Source organism: Amia ocellicauda, chromosome 7 (genome assembly GCF_036373705.1).
Source record: "Amia ocellicauda isolate fAmiCal2 chromosome 7, fAmiCal2.hap1, whole genome shotgun sequence".
In the NCBI taxonomy this organism is placed as follows: Eukaryota; Metazoa; Chordata; class Actinopteri; order Amiiformes; family Amiidae; genus Amia; species Amia ocellicauda.
The window spans coordinates 29,200,374-29,215,828 of NC_089856.1; the positions used below are offsets into that span (position 1 = coordinate 29,200,374).

General features: G+C 40.9%; 1 protein-coding gene across 2 annotated transcripts in view; it reads right to left on the bottom strand.

Moving 5' to 3' along the window:
• Window positions 1-15,455, bottom strand: part of LOC136753166 (chloride channel protein 2) — a 177,411-nt gene that overhangs the window by 12,684 nt on the left and 149,272 nt on the right. The window contains exons 18-21 of one of the 2 annotated variants that reach the window (XM_066709051.1): window positions 13,997-14,102; window positions 13,631-13,701; window positions 12,530-12,592; window positions 3,179-3,217 (exon numbers count right to left, since the gene is read on the bottom strand). In XM_066709051.1, coding sequence (XP_066565148.1) covers window positions 3,179-3,217; window positions 12,530-12,592; window positions 13,631-13,701; window positions 13,997-14,102 — 279 coding nt within the window. The remainder of the gene's footprint in view (window positions 1-3,178; window positions 3,218-12,529; window positions 12,593-13,630; window positions 13,702-13,996; window positions 14,103-15,455) is intronic. The other variant, XM_066709052.1, reaches the window with a different exon arrangement.

A 15,455-nucleotide genomic window follows, 5' to 3' on the forward strand; every position in this document is an offset into this window, starting at 1 on the left:
ATATGTAAGGGAGTAATCCCTGAAGTATCTGCTGGGGGTGTGGGGATTTTTTTTTCCCCCACTTTAGCTTCTATTCCTTTCACAGTGGTGTTGGCTCTCAACTGGAAAGCAGACAGGATTATGGGGATTTACTGTTCAAATACATAATCCAGAAAAACTGCATTAATCTCAAATGATGTCTGGTTGAATACCGGGGTAGGGAGGAGAAGAAGAGTGGTGGTGGGGGGTGGGGGGAGGGGCACTGAGCAATGACAGACAACAGCTCGCCTGTCCGTGTTAAAGGAGGATGTTTATTTTTTAAAGAAATAGATTCAAACACCTGAATGGATGTCTAGAAGTGCAGTAAACAGTCCAAATGGATTCAGTTTTCTGAAATGGTTCCAATGTTTCTAAAGTTTGAACAAAATCTGTTCTCCAAAAGAGTTCAGTATCTTCTGAGTCTTCTGACTCAGCTTTGAACCAGATCCAGATTTGTGTCTCCGTGGCGTATCCATATTCTAGATAGTTCTGCCCTATGTAGGCCATTATGGGCATTGAACTAAAAAAAAAAAACCTCGCAATTTAAGCATAATTGAATTTTGATTGGCTCATGGTGGCCATCTTGTTTTTTTTAATCAACTTCCCTTGAACAAATCTGATAGAGGACCTAGCCAAGGTCATGTGTACAACATTTTCAATCAGCCCAGTGGTTTCACAGAAGATCTCTGAATATTTTTGGCCAATCCAATTTGGCGACCAAACTGTGCGACAAATCCAATCTGAATATAGGTCAAAACATACAGCAAGTTTCACATCTGTCCCATTAGTATTTCTGTAGATTGACCAAAACTGACATTGCTGTAGAAAGGGCAACTGAAACTAACTCCTACTAAGAGGCTCAGAACTGGGATAATCAACTCTCATAGGGCGTCTCGAACAGGAAGAACAGAACCGTAAAGGCTCAGTATGATATCTGTGGGGTATCTTCATCCTAAACTCATATCATTGTGAAATGCATTAGGTAGAGTTATTAATTTATAGACTGAGAATGTGGCCCTTTTAGAGCACTGCATGCAGTAAGGAGAGTATTATCTCCAGTTCACTGATATTCCAGCTCCCCAGAGTGCCTGGCGATGTTAACTAACACCGTCCTCGGCTGTTCCCTTTTCCTCACCGGAACACTCCCTACCTGCCTTGCCTTCCCTGGCACTCTCCCACTCTGCACAGCTCTGGTGTGCTTTAATCATGCAGGCGTTTTAATGCTATCTTAGCCTGCTGTTTTTAATTTTTAATTCAATTGGCTGGCTTTAGGTTTCGTTCTGGGAGATGGTTGTTCAGCCACAGCTTCTGCGCTGGGGAGCTCAAACTGCCGTCATACACACTCAACCTGTATAACCAGATGCACCATTCTCACATCACTTCACTGCCAGGGATCAGGCTGAAATAGAGTGATCTTCCTGAAACTCAATGTGGCCATGAACTGCATAACCAAAAATAATTGCAGAGGAAATCAGTTACGGACCTGGGAATAATCATGCAAATTTTACAACATTTCAAAAAGCACTGAAGAAGTCTGTAAGTTGCAAAACTATCTAGAAAGTTACAGGTCTTAGGAATAATGAGAGGTTTGTTCGTTATAGTACCAGGTGCAGCAGTCTGCTTCTGAGAAAATGTTAATCAAACAAGATGGATAACTACGAAGGAGGACAAATTTGCAGTTAAGCGATAAAGGGCCTGCAAGCAATAAGAGATTAAGTATTGTATACGTATAGAAAGAGAGAATGTATATAACGAACTGAAGCGAAGTGTGCAGATGCTGATTTATCACTTCATTAGATAATATTGAGTTTGTGTAACCTCCTGATTGGAGAATCTTAGTGTGTATACACCCATCGCTTGCTTCTATAAAACTGCTTGTAATCCTTTGTTCGGGGAGACTGCCTGGACGGGTACTCTCCCATGCCTCTGTGAATAAAGACTCCTGAGTGTGATCAACGCACTGACTTCTTCCTTGCCCGACTCTCAAACTCTTCAATACATTTCAGATCTGCCAAAATAATTTCAGCAGAAGTCAAAATACTTGGACGTTACCAAGTATATTCAGAGTCAAGTGATTCGAAATTGAACTTCTGTAGATCTCTCAAATGTTTGAAATGTTTTCATGGTGTATTCATTCATTCATTCATTCATTCATTCATTTACTATTTGAATTAATGATATTGCCAAGTCTAACTCTGCATGTATTGTGCACATTTTTTAAATCTGAAAAGCCAAAAATCTTACAGTCTATATACAGTCTACATTTATAAATAATGCACTTTAACTATGGTTTTCATTTGTAAATATCCACTGCTCTCTTGATTTGTGTGCATGCTTTCCTAGGTCCTTCTGTGCTATTAACTTTACTATATAATGTAATCTGTCAGAATAAACCTCACCATACTTCCACTGTGCTTACTATACCAGGATACTTTCTTCAGTTCTTATTGTAATATTAAGAAGGGTAATTCTACATCGAATACCCCCTACACCTCACACCCATTAGAGTGGGCGGTGGACAGAGAATGAGCGCCACTTCAGTGCTGTGTATTAACACACAGAGAGAGAGAGGGAGAGGGAGAGATAGGTAGATAAAGATTATATATAAAGAGAGAAAATAAGAGAACGAAGGAAAGAAAGGGCCCCAAGCATACCTCCTGCACATGAGAGGCACATATGGGCCCAGTCCACTGGAACAACACAGTCACTGCAAATCACTGGCTATGGCTGCCTGCACCCACGCACTTGCCAAAATTAAACTGAACCACAGGGGCATTAAGAACTAGAGAGGCTGCTCTGGACTGCAACTGAGCTGCTTTGCACTGCCCTCTGCTGGGCAATCATATACACTTTAATATTTGACTGCACACCTACCTGTGGCTAACTGTGCATGTGTCATTATTTATTTATATGGTTGTTTACATTCAAACAAAACAGGAAAAAAACATTATTTTCTCTAGGGATTGTCTTCACTGGCAAAAAGAAATTAGAGATTAGTATTGCCCTTTCTAAGGCATTAATTTGCTAATTTCCATGTAATTTTCATAATATTACTCACTGCTCCGGTTTACTTCTGCATTTTGTTTTGGTATACATATGGGTACTACTCGAAGCCTCAGGATCTGGTAGACAGCAGTAATGGCAGAAGCTTTGGCCTTACCTCTCTTATAGTCATGTCATCTTCCACGTCCAGATCATCCTGCAGAAGCAGAGAGCACAATCAGGGCACAGATCTCACCTCTGTTTCAGCTGTATCTGTGACTCACACATACACGTACACATCTGTCTACGGTATCTCAACACAGATGATTTGGGAATGAATGGCACAAAACAGTGAGGATTAACCCCTGGCTGGAGAATGAGAAAGCATTGGTATTGACAGACACTACAGAAACAAAAGTCAAATGTGAAAAAGATATCAAGGATGCAAATAATGAACACGCCGATTCTTGGGGCATTCACAAGTTGATGAGCTTAAGCAGGAAAAAAAAAAAAAACGAATTACCAATGAGGTATGGATTCTGACATATTTGAGTGGGAGTGCTAAGCACTGGAGAAAGACTGCACTGCACCAGGGTAATAAGGGTAAACAACTGAAGGAGAAGGAGATGGAAAAGAAGAAGAAGAAGAGCAATTCTTATTTCATTACAACTAAAGATGGACATGGTTCATTTCAGTTTGATACACAGGCATTGAAAAGTGAACAGGCTGGTCTTGCATTTCTCTGGGAAAACTTGTGCAATTCCCCTAGATCTGTGCTCTTGCTCCGGTTTATTGTGTTGAAGACCTTGCATTTCGGAGAATCTTAAATAGGAGCACTGGGGTGGAGGCAATTTCAGACCCTGGAGTCCTGGAGTCTCGTGCATTCCAGCCAGCAGTACGACACCGAGGACGATGATTAATTCATCCGGCTCACACGCCTTTACTTCCCCCTGCCTCCCCTGGCCTCAAGTGTAAAAACGTGACTGGGCTGTAATATATAATACATAGAACCGGTGTGCGTTACCATATGGTTCAGCAGCTCCTGTAAAGCTGCTCCGTTAATTATGCAATAAGGGAAAAATAATTTTCAACACAATGGTGAATAGTCTATTCACTACCCTCTACCTCACCTGCTGAACACGGTTAAAACCTCAGGCCTGGATACCTCTGTAACTGAACACATCATTATCAGAGATCCAAACACAAACCCCACGGACAGCCTCTTCTTTCTGAACCTCTCTATCTCAAGAGATGGCTGAATACCTATATTGATGTCAGGCTTAAGTCTGTGTCTTTGTGGACTTTTTCAAGTAAGAGATCTTGATTGAACCTCCACAGGTGTTTCAGATAACAGCCTCTGACCCCTTAATGAGCAGGAGCATGTTTATAAATTTAAAGCCAGGAACATCCATAAGCTCTCACCCACCTCAGATACCTGTGGAGGTGAAAGATTATCGTATTGACTCTGGATTCCCACCTACACGCCCCCAGTGCCCACATTTACTTGTTACGGTCTGTTTTTGAATAACATTGGTCTCTTGCTTACAGCTGTAACCTGCACTCCAATTAAAAAGACATCTATGACATCACCCCCACAGATTTGAAGGGATGCTGACCTGCGGTTATGATTTTAAATAAATCCTCACTACTGAATGAGCTGGTGAGTTAATGAGCCTTCCTAACAAAAACAGAAAGAGATCCAACAAGTCTTAGTGCTGGATTATCGATTGCATATAAACTTGAATGTGATTCTAATCATCTGTAACTTGTGACTTTCAGTTAAATGTAATAAAAAGTGTCAATCGCATGCAATTTTTGTGTCTTTTTAATGTTTAAAATATATTTATTTTCGTTCAACAAGAGAGCTATTCTCTGTTGACCTGCATTTGTTTTCCAACAGCAATTTGCAGCCGTTTGATGAATGCAATATTTGCTAACTCTGCCTCACCCCTGCCTCAAGTGTATGGGGCGCACAGAAACATTGCACACATTCTGATCTGGGCTATTTCATTCCTAGGTGACAAATAGAAAATGCTCTAGGTAACAGGAAACAATTTTCTGAAAGTGTCTGTTTTTAGTTTGCACTCTAATATCCTCTCAGCACTGGCTCGTAGGTGTCACCCTCAGTTCACTGGCACACTAACCCAATGGCCTCCATCAGAGACGGGGAGGAGGGCAGCAGGAAGCACAAATACTGGGTGAGTATTCAACTCCATGTAGCACAGATCAAAGCCTGCTCTCCCGTGCAACCTGACACTGCAACTGGGAGCACACGAGGACTGACGGACATCTCTGGACCACGTTATTAAGCAGTCGGCTGTTTAGCACGCTAACAGTGAGGGATTGGCGAGGCAGGGCGCCATGCTCTCGACAGAGCCTCCGAATCAATAAGACATGCCTCACACTGAATCATGCTGCCAATAAGCAAATCGACGCAGGTGCTGGGCAGGCGTTGCAGATGGGATGACAAATGGCAGGATCACCCCAAACTTGTTGTGAAATGCATCCATCACAATGACCTCTGGCTAGCTGTTTGTATATATTTCTTTAGTTTACATGAGCAAGCCATTCCTATAGGGCGGTTCTGATACACTGCTCCAACAGCTCTGCATTGATTGTAGTTCTATCTATGAAACTAAATGAATCAATGAAACTATCAATGGGAAAATTACAGAACAATTTACACAAAATATGACCAATGTGAGCATTTTGTCTTTACACAATATGCAAAACTTAAGAACAAGCATGCTGCTGAAAAACCCTGTTGTAACCACTGAAAGAGCTCAAACATTTATAGCCTGGTGCTCAGCAGGTTTCCCAGTTGATTACTAGGATGGACACATTCTCCGACTGCTTGTGCAAATGCCTATGAAATAAGTTAGGACTAAGCAATACTCCTATCTTTCATTATGATTAAAAAAATAAATAAAATGAAGCAGCTCTAATTTTTGTGCAATGTTATTTTTATGCAGAAATCAGCACTGTGAACTGTGCAAAATCTGTCCTTTGCTTTGGGAAGCTGAAGAGAAGTCACTACACTATTATCTGAGGAAATGTACAGCTCTGGGCTCAAGGCTCCTGAGCAGAGTTAAGTAGTTTACAATGTAACTGTGATTGGATTAGGAGATTCTACAACAGGTTAACAACCAGAACGTCTGAAGGGGGCAGAAAAGAAAAGAAAACAAGAGACAAAAACAGCACACAGAGAAACATGCATGCTCACATTTCTTGAACAAAATCTGTAATCCTTGTCCACTGTGGGCAGTAAAGACGGCTCATGTTTTTACTGGTCCAAACCACAAGAAAAAAAGTTCAGCACAGCCTGCTCATTTGAATGTATTAATTTTAACTTAGAACTCTTACTACTGTGAATTTTTTCTACAGGGCTTTGCATTTCAGTAAGCTAGGAGAAACCAGATCAGCAAAATGGGTTGAACGGCCCTGTTTCTCATTGTTACATTTCTAGTAATTCTTCAGGCTCCCCTCTTTTATTTATTTTACTGCATTACTAAAAGTAATGGGAAAAGTCTCCCTCAGCAAGAAACAGATTTCACAGAGGTCATGTGCAAAATCAGCAGGGATAATATTTTATGGTGTAGAGGGCCCAGATCATGACTTTCTAGGTCAAAAATCCAATGGTGGAACATTGTGGTTCAAGGAGAAATGCACTGAAAACCTCCCATGACCTTCTTGCAATCATGACCTCAATGCCATAGTCTTTGGGATTAACTAAAAGTCTAGCAGAGGGTGCAGAGACCAACTGTACCCACTGAATTGGAAACTACAGGAGGACTGGTATAGTATTCCACTGGCTCTTGGCAGCAGTCATTCAGGCCAAGGTCAGGCCAACACCCTATACACTCCACTGAGAACACTGAGTCTTGGTTGTTGTTAGAGTCCTTTGGATAACCTATTGAGTAAGTTGAGTATTCCTTCTTGAAACACATAGATAAATCTAAAATGATTGCCTATAAGGGTGGCATGCTATAATTTTAGCATATTAACTTACACTGGGGCCTGTCCATGTGGTATCTGTGCATTCCCCAGCTCACTCAATCACAATAATTTTCCAGGCAGCTGCTCCAGCACAGCCAGGCCTCAATCAATAGCATTAGGGTCTGGGAGCCTCTGCATTAACACAAAGCTGTAGCCTCCAGCGGACACATTCCTCAAAGATACACTCTGTACGTGTAACCTACGGAAGACCGTCGACTGTAGAGCATATAATCCTCTAAGACTCCTACTTTATAGCAATTTCTACCCGTTGCTGATGTTTCTGGATATGTTGCTCATTAACCTAGTCTGTATTCCACACTAACCCAATTCCTTTCTGTTCCCTCCACATGGGTGGCTGGATAGCAACAGACGTAATCTGGCAATGTAACATGTTTAGGTTATATTGCCTAGAGCCCTGGCACTGACAACCATTAGGCCTAGGCCTTAAGCCATGGACCAGCAGATATTTACAACAGTCTGTCATTCTATAGGAGTATGTTTGTTTCGCCTCCATGCCTAATAGTTACTGTATTGTCCTTTTATTTTGTGAAGTGCTCTGTGGCAACCTTGTGAAGGGTGCTAGATAAAATATAAAATTGTTTAAATGATTACATTTCTCAGGTCTTTCAAATGTCAGAACCATGATTTAAAAGTCAACACCAGGCTTCCGATTTCCGATTTGTAATAAAGGTTTCTGATGTGGGTTTGGCCTGTGTAAAGGATAAGAAAAAGCTACAGACCTTGTGGCATTTACCCTCAACAGAAAATCACTGTTCTTTTGGCGCACTCAACACTCAATATATTTCAATGTCCTTGATGTTCAGGGTTATTAGGACAAGGGCTGACCTCTGGCTCCTGCATTCTCAATACTGTTTTGTCCACCAGACTGCACAGATAAGACACGTACAGGGGCCCAAAGGGCAGGAAATGCTAATTCACAAAAGACAGAAAATGAAAAAATAAAAAACAGAAAAGTAAACTCCAATAAGGAAGCAACATAAATAAAACATGCAGACAGCACAGCCTTGTGAACCAAAATAAATAAATAAATGCAATGCGCAGGAGTCTGATATTTCTCACGGAGTTGAAATGGATATAATTTACCGGTCATAAATATTTCACCTAGGAGAAATCACTCATGCACCAGGAGTCTATGAAAGAAAGACAGAAAAGAAAGAAAAAAGACCTGGAGGCTTGATCTTTATAAAAAGGAAAACAAGAAATAATCAGATTTTTGTGTGTGTTTGGGATGAGGGAGACGACAGAATGCAGGGGTAATAAACACAATTTTAGAAGCATGTCTCGACTCCAAATTTCACTTGTTGCACCACCTTAAGAATCAGTTCAAAATGAGTGCTAATGAGTCTCATCTATTAATTGGATCTCCCCAAAACAGAATAACAAGTTCTCTGCGTTTGCTGATTACCAATAAGAATAAAAGCCATTGCAATTAACAGGTGATGCCATTCATACACAAGCACACACAACAGTGCCTATATATGCATTTTACAGCTTCTAAAAGCACATTCTGAAACCTACACACGATACCTGTTGTTGTGAAACCAGCACAGACAAGCCCTGAGAGGTGACAGACAGACTGCAGTTTACTGAACTTGTGGTAGATGCATGTGTAACACTGGGGGCTAATTTTATAAATCACAGCAAAAACCATCATCTGATGCATTTTATTTGTAGAATAAAAATAAGTTGCCAATTAATGTATGTATTTATTCATTCTGAATTATGGATGTGAAAATGTGCACACCCAACTACAGATTAAGTAGTTAAGAGATTTTTTTTTTCTTTTCATTTAAACAATGCACTTTGGCTAAACTCTATTTGGAAACCAAACAAAGTGGAAAACATTTTGCTCCATCGTGAAAAAGCTCTGAAAGTCATGCAGACAGTAAACAAAAGACCTATCATCTACCAAGACCTGTGATAAACCACACCAGGACAAAAAAAACATTGTGATGAAAGGGGAGAGAAATAAAACAAAAAAAATCTGCTCAGCCCCCATTGCTGGACTCTCTTCTAGGGGTGAGATGCTTAGTTGTGCCAGTGCTCTGATGTCCTGGACTGTGCTAAGTGAACGTGCTGGCTCAGAGACGCACACACGGAGTTCTGCATTAGGAAATCTCGGACTCTGAAGGTCCCTGTACTGAATCCACTGGCTCATGTTTTGAGGGAGCAGGGAGCTTTGTGTTCAATTTGCCAGCTCTTTAAACAGCAGAGCTCCCTGTATTAAGTCGGATCTGTAGGATTGAGTTTGCCATATTGAATTTGTGGACTGTCAGATCTCGCCGTACAGTTATCCGTATTAAAACTCGGGAGATGCGAAATGCTATGCAAGAGGGGAAACAAAAAAAAAAAAAAAAAAAGGACTTCATTGTCATATCCATCATTGCATTCCAAATAGGATTTTGATTAATCTCACTGCCTTCAGATAATGATGTAACAAGCGGCACCGGAGTGCATGCTCAGACAATCTTCTGATGCAAGACAAAAACGTGTGGCTTTTGCAAGTATTACCTGAAATTACTTATACATGCTAGCGCATTTATATTGGTGTACAATACACATTGATGCAAGAAAACATTCAATAATGTTTCAGTTTCAGCTATTAAGTTTAAAATTATTTCCCAAAACAAACCAATTCCCTATAGAATGAATTACAAATAGTAGATTGTTAATGAAAGAAACATCCCCTTGTTTATTTGTATTTTTTGTGCATTATTAAAGCAGTTTCACTAGTACGCCCCTGCAGTCCTATTTCAAGTGCTTTGAAATTCACTGCGGCACCCCACTGCATTGCTGAGATGCTACATTAATAATCAATTGCTCGCTGCTTTAGGTCAATTGTCCAAAAAAAAAAAAAGGATTCAAATGAATTAAGTTGTGAATCCAAACTATGTCCCTTTAAAATGCAAGCTGAAAATCAATGGCTCTACTGCAATAGAAGCAGTACACCCAACTGTCTGTTTACTTGCATTGTTTTCACAAAGGTAATGCTTTCATTTGGCTTCATCACAGGGTAGAGGGACCCCAGAGAAAGCGGCAGAATACCAAGCACCTCCAGATGCTTACTGAGAGAGACATCAAGACTGAACACTTACAGCAAAAGGAGGCCCAGCCAACTCAATTATACGATGCACACAGCACAGGTAATTGCACTGCCAAGCAATATTGGAGAGAGAAGCAATACAGGAATACGTGGTATTTTAAGTGAAAGCTAGTGGATATTTCAAATTCCACTGCAACTTAATCTGGGCATTAAAACAAATATTTTCATGAGAAATAAAATCGATAAATATATATGACTATTTCAAACATCCAGAGCTCAGAAGAGTTATCGTTGCCTACTCTGTGCAAGTTTCTGCTGCTGCTTCGTGCAGGCAGCCAGCAGCAGTTAGCAGCAGTTCAAGAACCACAATAGTGCAATTATAAACCACCAGACGCCTCGGAAATGAAAGATGAGCGAGCTGAGGGTTAAACACTAAAACACGGCATGTAGGGAGCCAGGTGTGCCTGGATCAATGAATCTCAAACAAACAATTAGATGTAGACATGCTCCTTTCCCACAACTCCAACTCCAACTGGGTTCTCTGACACACAGGAATTCAACCCATTAACCAATTCAAAAAAAATCTGCCTAACATCCATTTCTTTATGCAGTTTGTCAAGATGAAACTTTGTGAACAGATTGTAAAGAGAATAAAACTCCACAGCTGGTGAGTTCTGTTTGGGTAATGCAAATAAAAGAATTGGAAATTAAAACAAAACTAAACAAACAAACGGGGGAACATCATTAATCCTACTGGAATCATGACTATCAATTTCAGACTGTTTCTTGGCCATGTGTCTGTGACTTGGAAAATTACACATGCCTGTACTACCTTTACAATAATAAATTATCAAATCCTAAGTCCCCTAAAGCAATATTAATCTACTTCACTTTCTTTCGGAGATTGAACTGGGATTTATTATGTTTTCAGAAAAAATGTTTTTTCGGGTATGTTTCAGTATTCTTTACCCTTGAGCAAAGTTAATGAGGTACAAAGCATACACACAAAAATCTGAACACAAACACAAACACAAAATACTAGATTAAAATCAAGTCAGATGAAAGGTAATGAATTATAACATTGGTTTAACATTATTTCAAGAATGAAGCCAATTAAAGCAGACATCAGGACTAAAATAGATGTACCTTTAACCCTTTAACTACCAGTGACAGAAGTACTGTAGATGTCAGAGGGGCACAAAAAGGTTACCTATTCTAGTGGCTGATGGTAAATAGAAAAGATTTTAAAAATAAATTGACGCTTTTAGGGGCAGATTAGGTACTTTACAGTTTACCTTTGACTCCAATGTTGAATTTTATTTATTTTAAAAATTAAATATTACTTCATAAAACATTTTTTTTTCCTGCAGTAATTGGTGGTAATGACTGCAAACATTGGAGATCAATGGTAATGTGAATCAGTCAAGTGATTTCACTGCTCCAGTGCTACTGCAGATGAGCGCAGGTAGAGAGGAGAGCTGGTGCCCAGGAAGAGTGGCTCCCTGGCAGGCAGGGTGCCTCAGATGGGATGATTCCTAGTGCTGGTGAGCAGAGAGTGATGAGAGATGGCACAGCATCAGTGCAATGGGCAGAAAGGGACTCAGGCTGCAGCCCAAACCCACACCATTGAACACACACCATTAGCACATACACATGGAATATAGCCAGGGCAGAGACCAGTGTCAGAACGCACTGTAGAAGCTGATACACCACTGCAAGGACTAGCCACTGCAGGGAATCTTTTCAATGTACAATCTAAATGATATACAAATAAAACATTGCTGGCGTAGCTTGTCAAATTATCAAAGCGTCATTTGAGAGATAATTTCTTGACTGCAGCCATTGTTTTGGCATTTGACAATCTTCTCAAATGTTCACTGATTTCCTTTAAATGTCTCTTACGTCACATGTGACACTTTCCACGGTTCAGTTGTATGCAACGTCAACGGCCCCTCTGCTCTGACTTTGTGTGCTGTGGGTGTCTGTGGCTGCGGCTCATTTCCTCGTTCTACCCTCACTGCAGTCATTCTTTGATTGGAGAATCTCATGACATGGCTGTTGTTGATGCTGCACTGTGCTGAGTGCCCCTTCACTCGACAGAGGGCTTTGGGGCAAGTTCAGTGTTCGTACACCATCTGTGGCCATTCCACACTAAAGACATCAATTGTGTTTTTCCCCAATCTCATAACAGCTTGTAACCAAGCCCAATTATTTTGATATTTATTCAACCTTTTGCCTAAGCCCTGGGAACTGCTGTGGACAGTCCGGGAGGTTGGCAGGGGAATGTGAAAGGCAGTGAGAGGGGCAGTCGGCACAGCGCAGTCCAGATTGACACAGCCGTCCCTGTGTGAATGTCTGCAGGAAGGTGATTGCATGATTGTTCACAGGAGATGCTTTGATTTTACGTATGGGTTTCTGGGTTGGTTGGCTGCTTGGTTGGTTGGCTGGCCAACCGAAAGAGCCACTTACCACAACGGATATCCTCACTCGTTTGGGCTTCCTGTTGTCAGGAGCCCCTGACACATCATTGTTCTTCCATTGAAAAACAAGGGCAGGAGGAGACAATGTTAAAACTGAGGGCCGGACAGGCACAGTGCTCACATGCAAAACAGATAGGAGGTAAAGACTGATTTCAGAGTGCAGGATCCCCTCCACACAACACAGAGTGAGGGGAGAGGGAGAGAGCAGTCCCACTGCCCCACAGCAGGATCCTCTCCGGGTTTTGCTTCAGCCACCGTATTTATTGAGATGTCCGCACACTGGACTTGTCTTACCTACTCCCAATTTTATCTAGTGCTTTTGAATACGGGGCTGAAGAAAGGCTCTGGATTTAAAGCGGCTATTGGAACTGTCAGATTATCACTCAACTGCAGGGGGCTTGTGAAGATATCTATTTAAGTCTGCAGCTCGGTTTGCAATACTGTAGTGCACAATACATGATGTAGACTAATTTCATGGAGAGAATTTATGTCAGATTGCGTGTGATTTATTTGTGGAGATCAGAAGGGTATTATGTTTGATGAAGGAGCTGGTTTGGGTCTCAGTGGGCCAAATTGACATATAGTGCTATACTGCAACTTCACTTGAGTGGAAAAGGAAAATTCACCTTTTTTGCTCTGTGGCCAAATTTGATCCCTATTTTCCAAATTGAACTAGATTGTCTCATGCTAGATTTGAATTAAAGTGGTGGAAAAATAAATATTACATTTATATTTCATGTATTTAAGAAAGTTGATTCACTTTTTGTTGAGGGAGCACATTATTCATTGAAGAAAAAAAATATTTGAAGTGCGCTGTGTATTTAGGCCCTGAGACTGGACTAGCAGTGAAGCCCCTCTGCATGGTGCAGCTCTGGGATGCCTGCTTGAGACAGGGTTGTGTGTGAGGGAAGGCTCAGGTGTGAGAGTGGAGGACTTCCAGATATCAGCAGCTCTGCTCACACAGGAAGTGGGGTTGAGGGGTGAATGCATGTGTGCACTGGGCATTACAAACAGGTGAGAACCTGGATATACAAAACATAAAAAACAAATGGTTTTCCAAACATCAGAGAATTGTAGTGTACACTCTCACCTCCACAGGCTCAGGCTCAGGGTTGGCACAGAAGAGGTTTTTTAAGGCGATGCCCGAGTTCTCCTGGGGTCCTGTGCAGATGGAGAAATTGGGAATAGTGATGCCAAAGGAAAGAGAATCTCAGAGACCTATTTCGCATCAGTGAAGAGCAGCTGACGTCAGTCGTTCATTGCGTCAAATTACTCTGGTGTGCACCAACTTGAATCGTATCATGTAAATATACTGAAGATCGTATTCATAAAGCCATCTCTGTCAGCCTAAGTTTTTGTCCTTTATTAGGAACAAAAAATAAGTATTAAATGTGAACGAAAACTAAACAAAAATAAGAAAAACACAATCCATGAAAACCTGAGGTCCTGGCCCTACCTGAATTGCTCTCCATGCTATTGCAGGATGCTCTCTTCAGCGCTGGTTTCAGGGGCTTCTGGGAGTTGATACGAGTGGGGCTGAAGGTGGACTCCTCTGTGGAAATCTACAGAGACAAACGACTGCTTCACTAATACAACCCACTGACAGACAACTAAGTCTCCATCTCTCTTTCTCTCTCACTTTATTGCTCAGAACATTATTCAGAATATTTCTGATTAACGTTATTGCATTAACATATTGCCTTGTGCCAAGAGAGCTACAAAAATTCAATGTAAATTGGTTTTCAGGGCCTAAACAGATGATGTCGGTAGTTTTATTGACGTGCATTTTGGTGACAGCTTCATTATTCTGGCTGATAATTTTCGAGTGCGGTCTTATCTTTCTGTAATGTTTTGGTGGGTGCCATGCTAGTGCTAATTTAGGTAAGTATTCAGGACTTTCAGAAGTTTATCTTTGCTAAGGTGCTGTCTGCCTTGAACAGAACACATCAGTGCTGTATAATATCCTCATTACTTAAATGCTTCTTGGATTCACTCTTAAAAAAATGCTTTTCTTCTCATGTCCTGGGTACTTAATCAACTGGGAGGCTGTCTCTTATCACACTTGGATTAAATTTAAATTGTTTGAGGGAAACTGCAATTCAGGAAACAACAAAAGAGAATCAGACAAAAACAGATTAAGATAAACACAAACAAAACTCTAATAACTATTAAAAACAGTTCTTAAAAAATAGCTCACCATTGGTTTTGTTTACTGTATTATTGCAACACAGCATTTTTGTCTAATTTGCTTCATCCTTTGGCTTGAAGAGCTAATTGAATTGAAGCCTTAGAGGCGGTGAGGAATTGGCAGTCGCTGCTATTGTCTTGCTTACTGGGTGTGACTGTTTTAAGCAGAGCACCAGTTTAAAGTTATCAGACAGGACAGGGAGGTATCTGAGAATTGTGGTCCATAACTTTTGTACTTTGGGGAATCTCTGTTCTTACACGGTTTATGCTACTACTAACTACATATTTTTATATATAAAGAACTGCCACATTGAACTGGCATGCTAATTCATAATGAATTACCCTTTTACCAACAATTTCCCTGTTTTCCATGTGTTCAATATGCACTTAGTATGCTTTATTACACTCTGCTACTATTGTAACATGATGTTCCACTTCAAAACTCCTACAAGGGAAGCCAATCACTAACTGGCTTCAGTGTGCTTAGTGATGCCACCCAGAGGACTTATCAAGAATAGGTTTAATTTGGTGGCTGTGCAAACGGGGGAGTGGAGTGTAGGAGGCAAAAGTCCTAAATCCAGTTACTGTGAATGCATGTAGTGCCTGCGTATAGGACTCTTATGTTACATTAGTGAAGGGGGGGTATGTGTGTTAAAGCACATCCGTAGTGGCGTGGGTGTCCGGGGGAGATGAATCAGATTAACTGCAGCACCTTTGTTATGATGGTG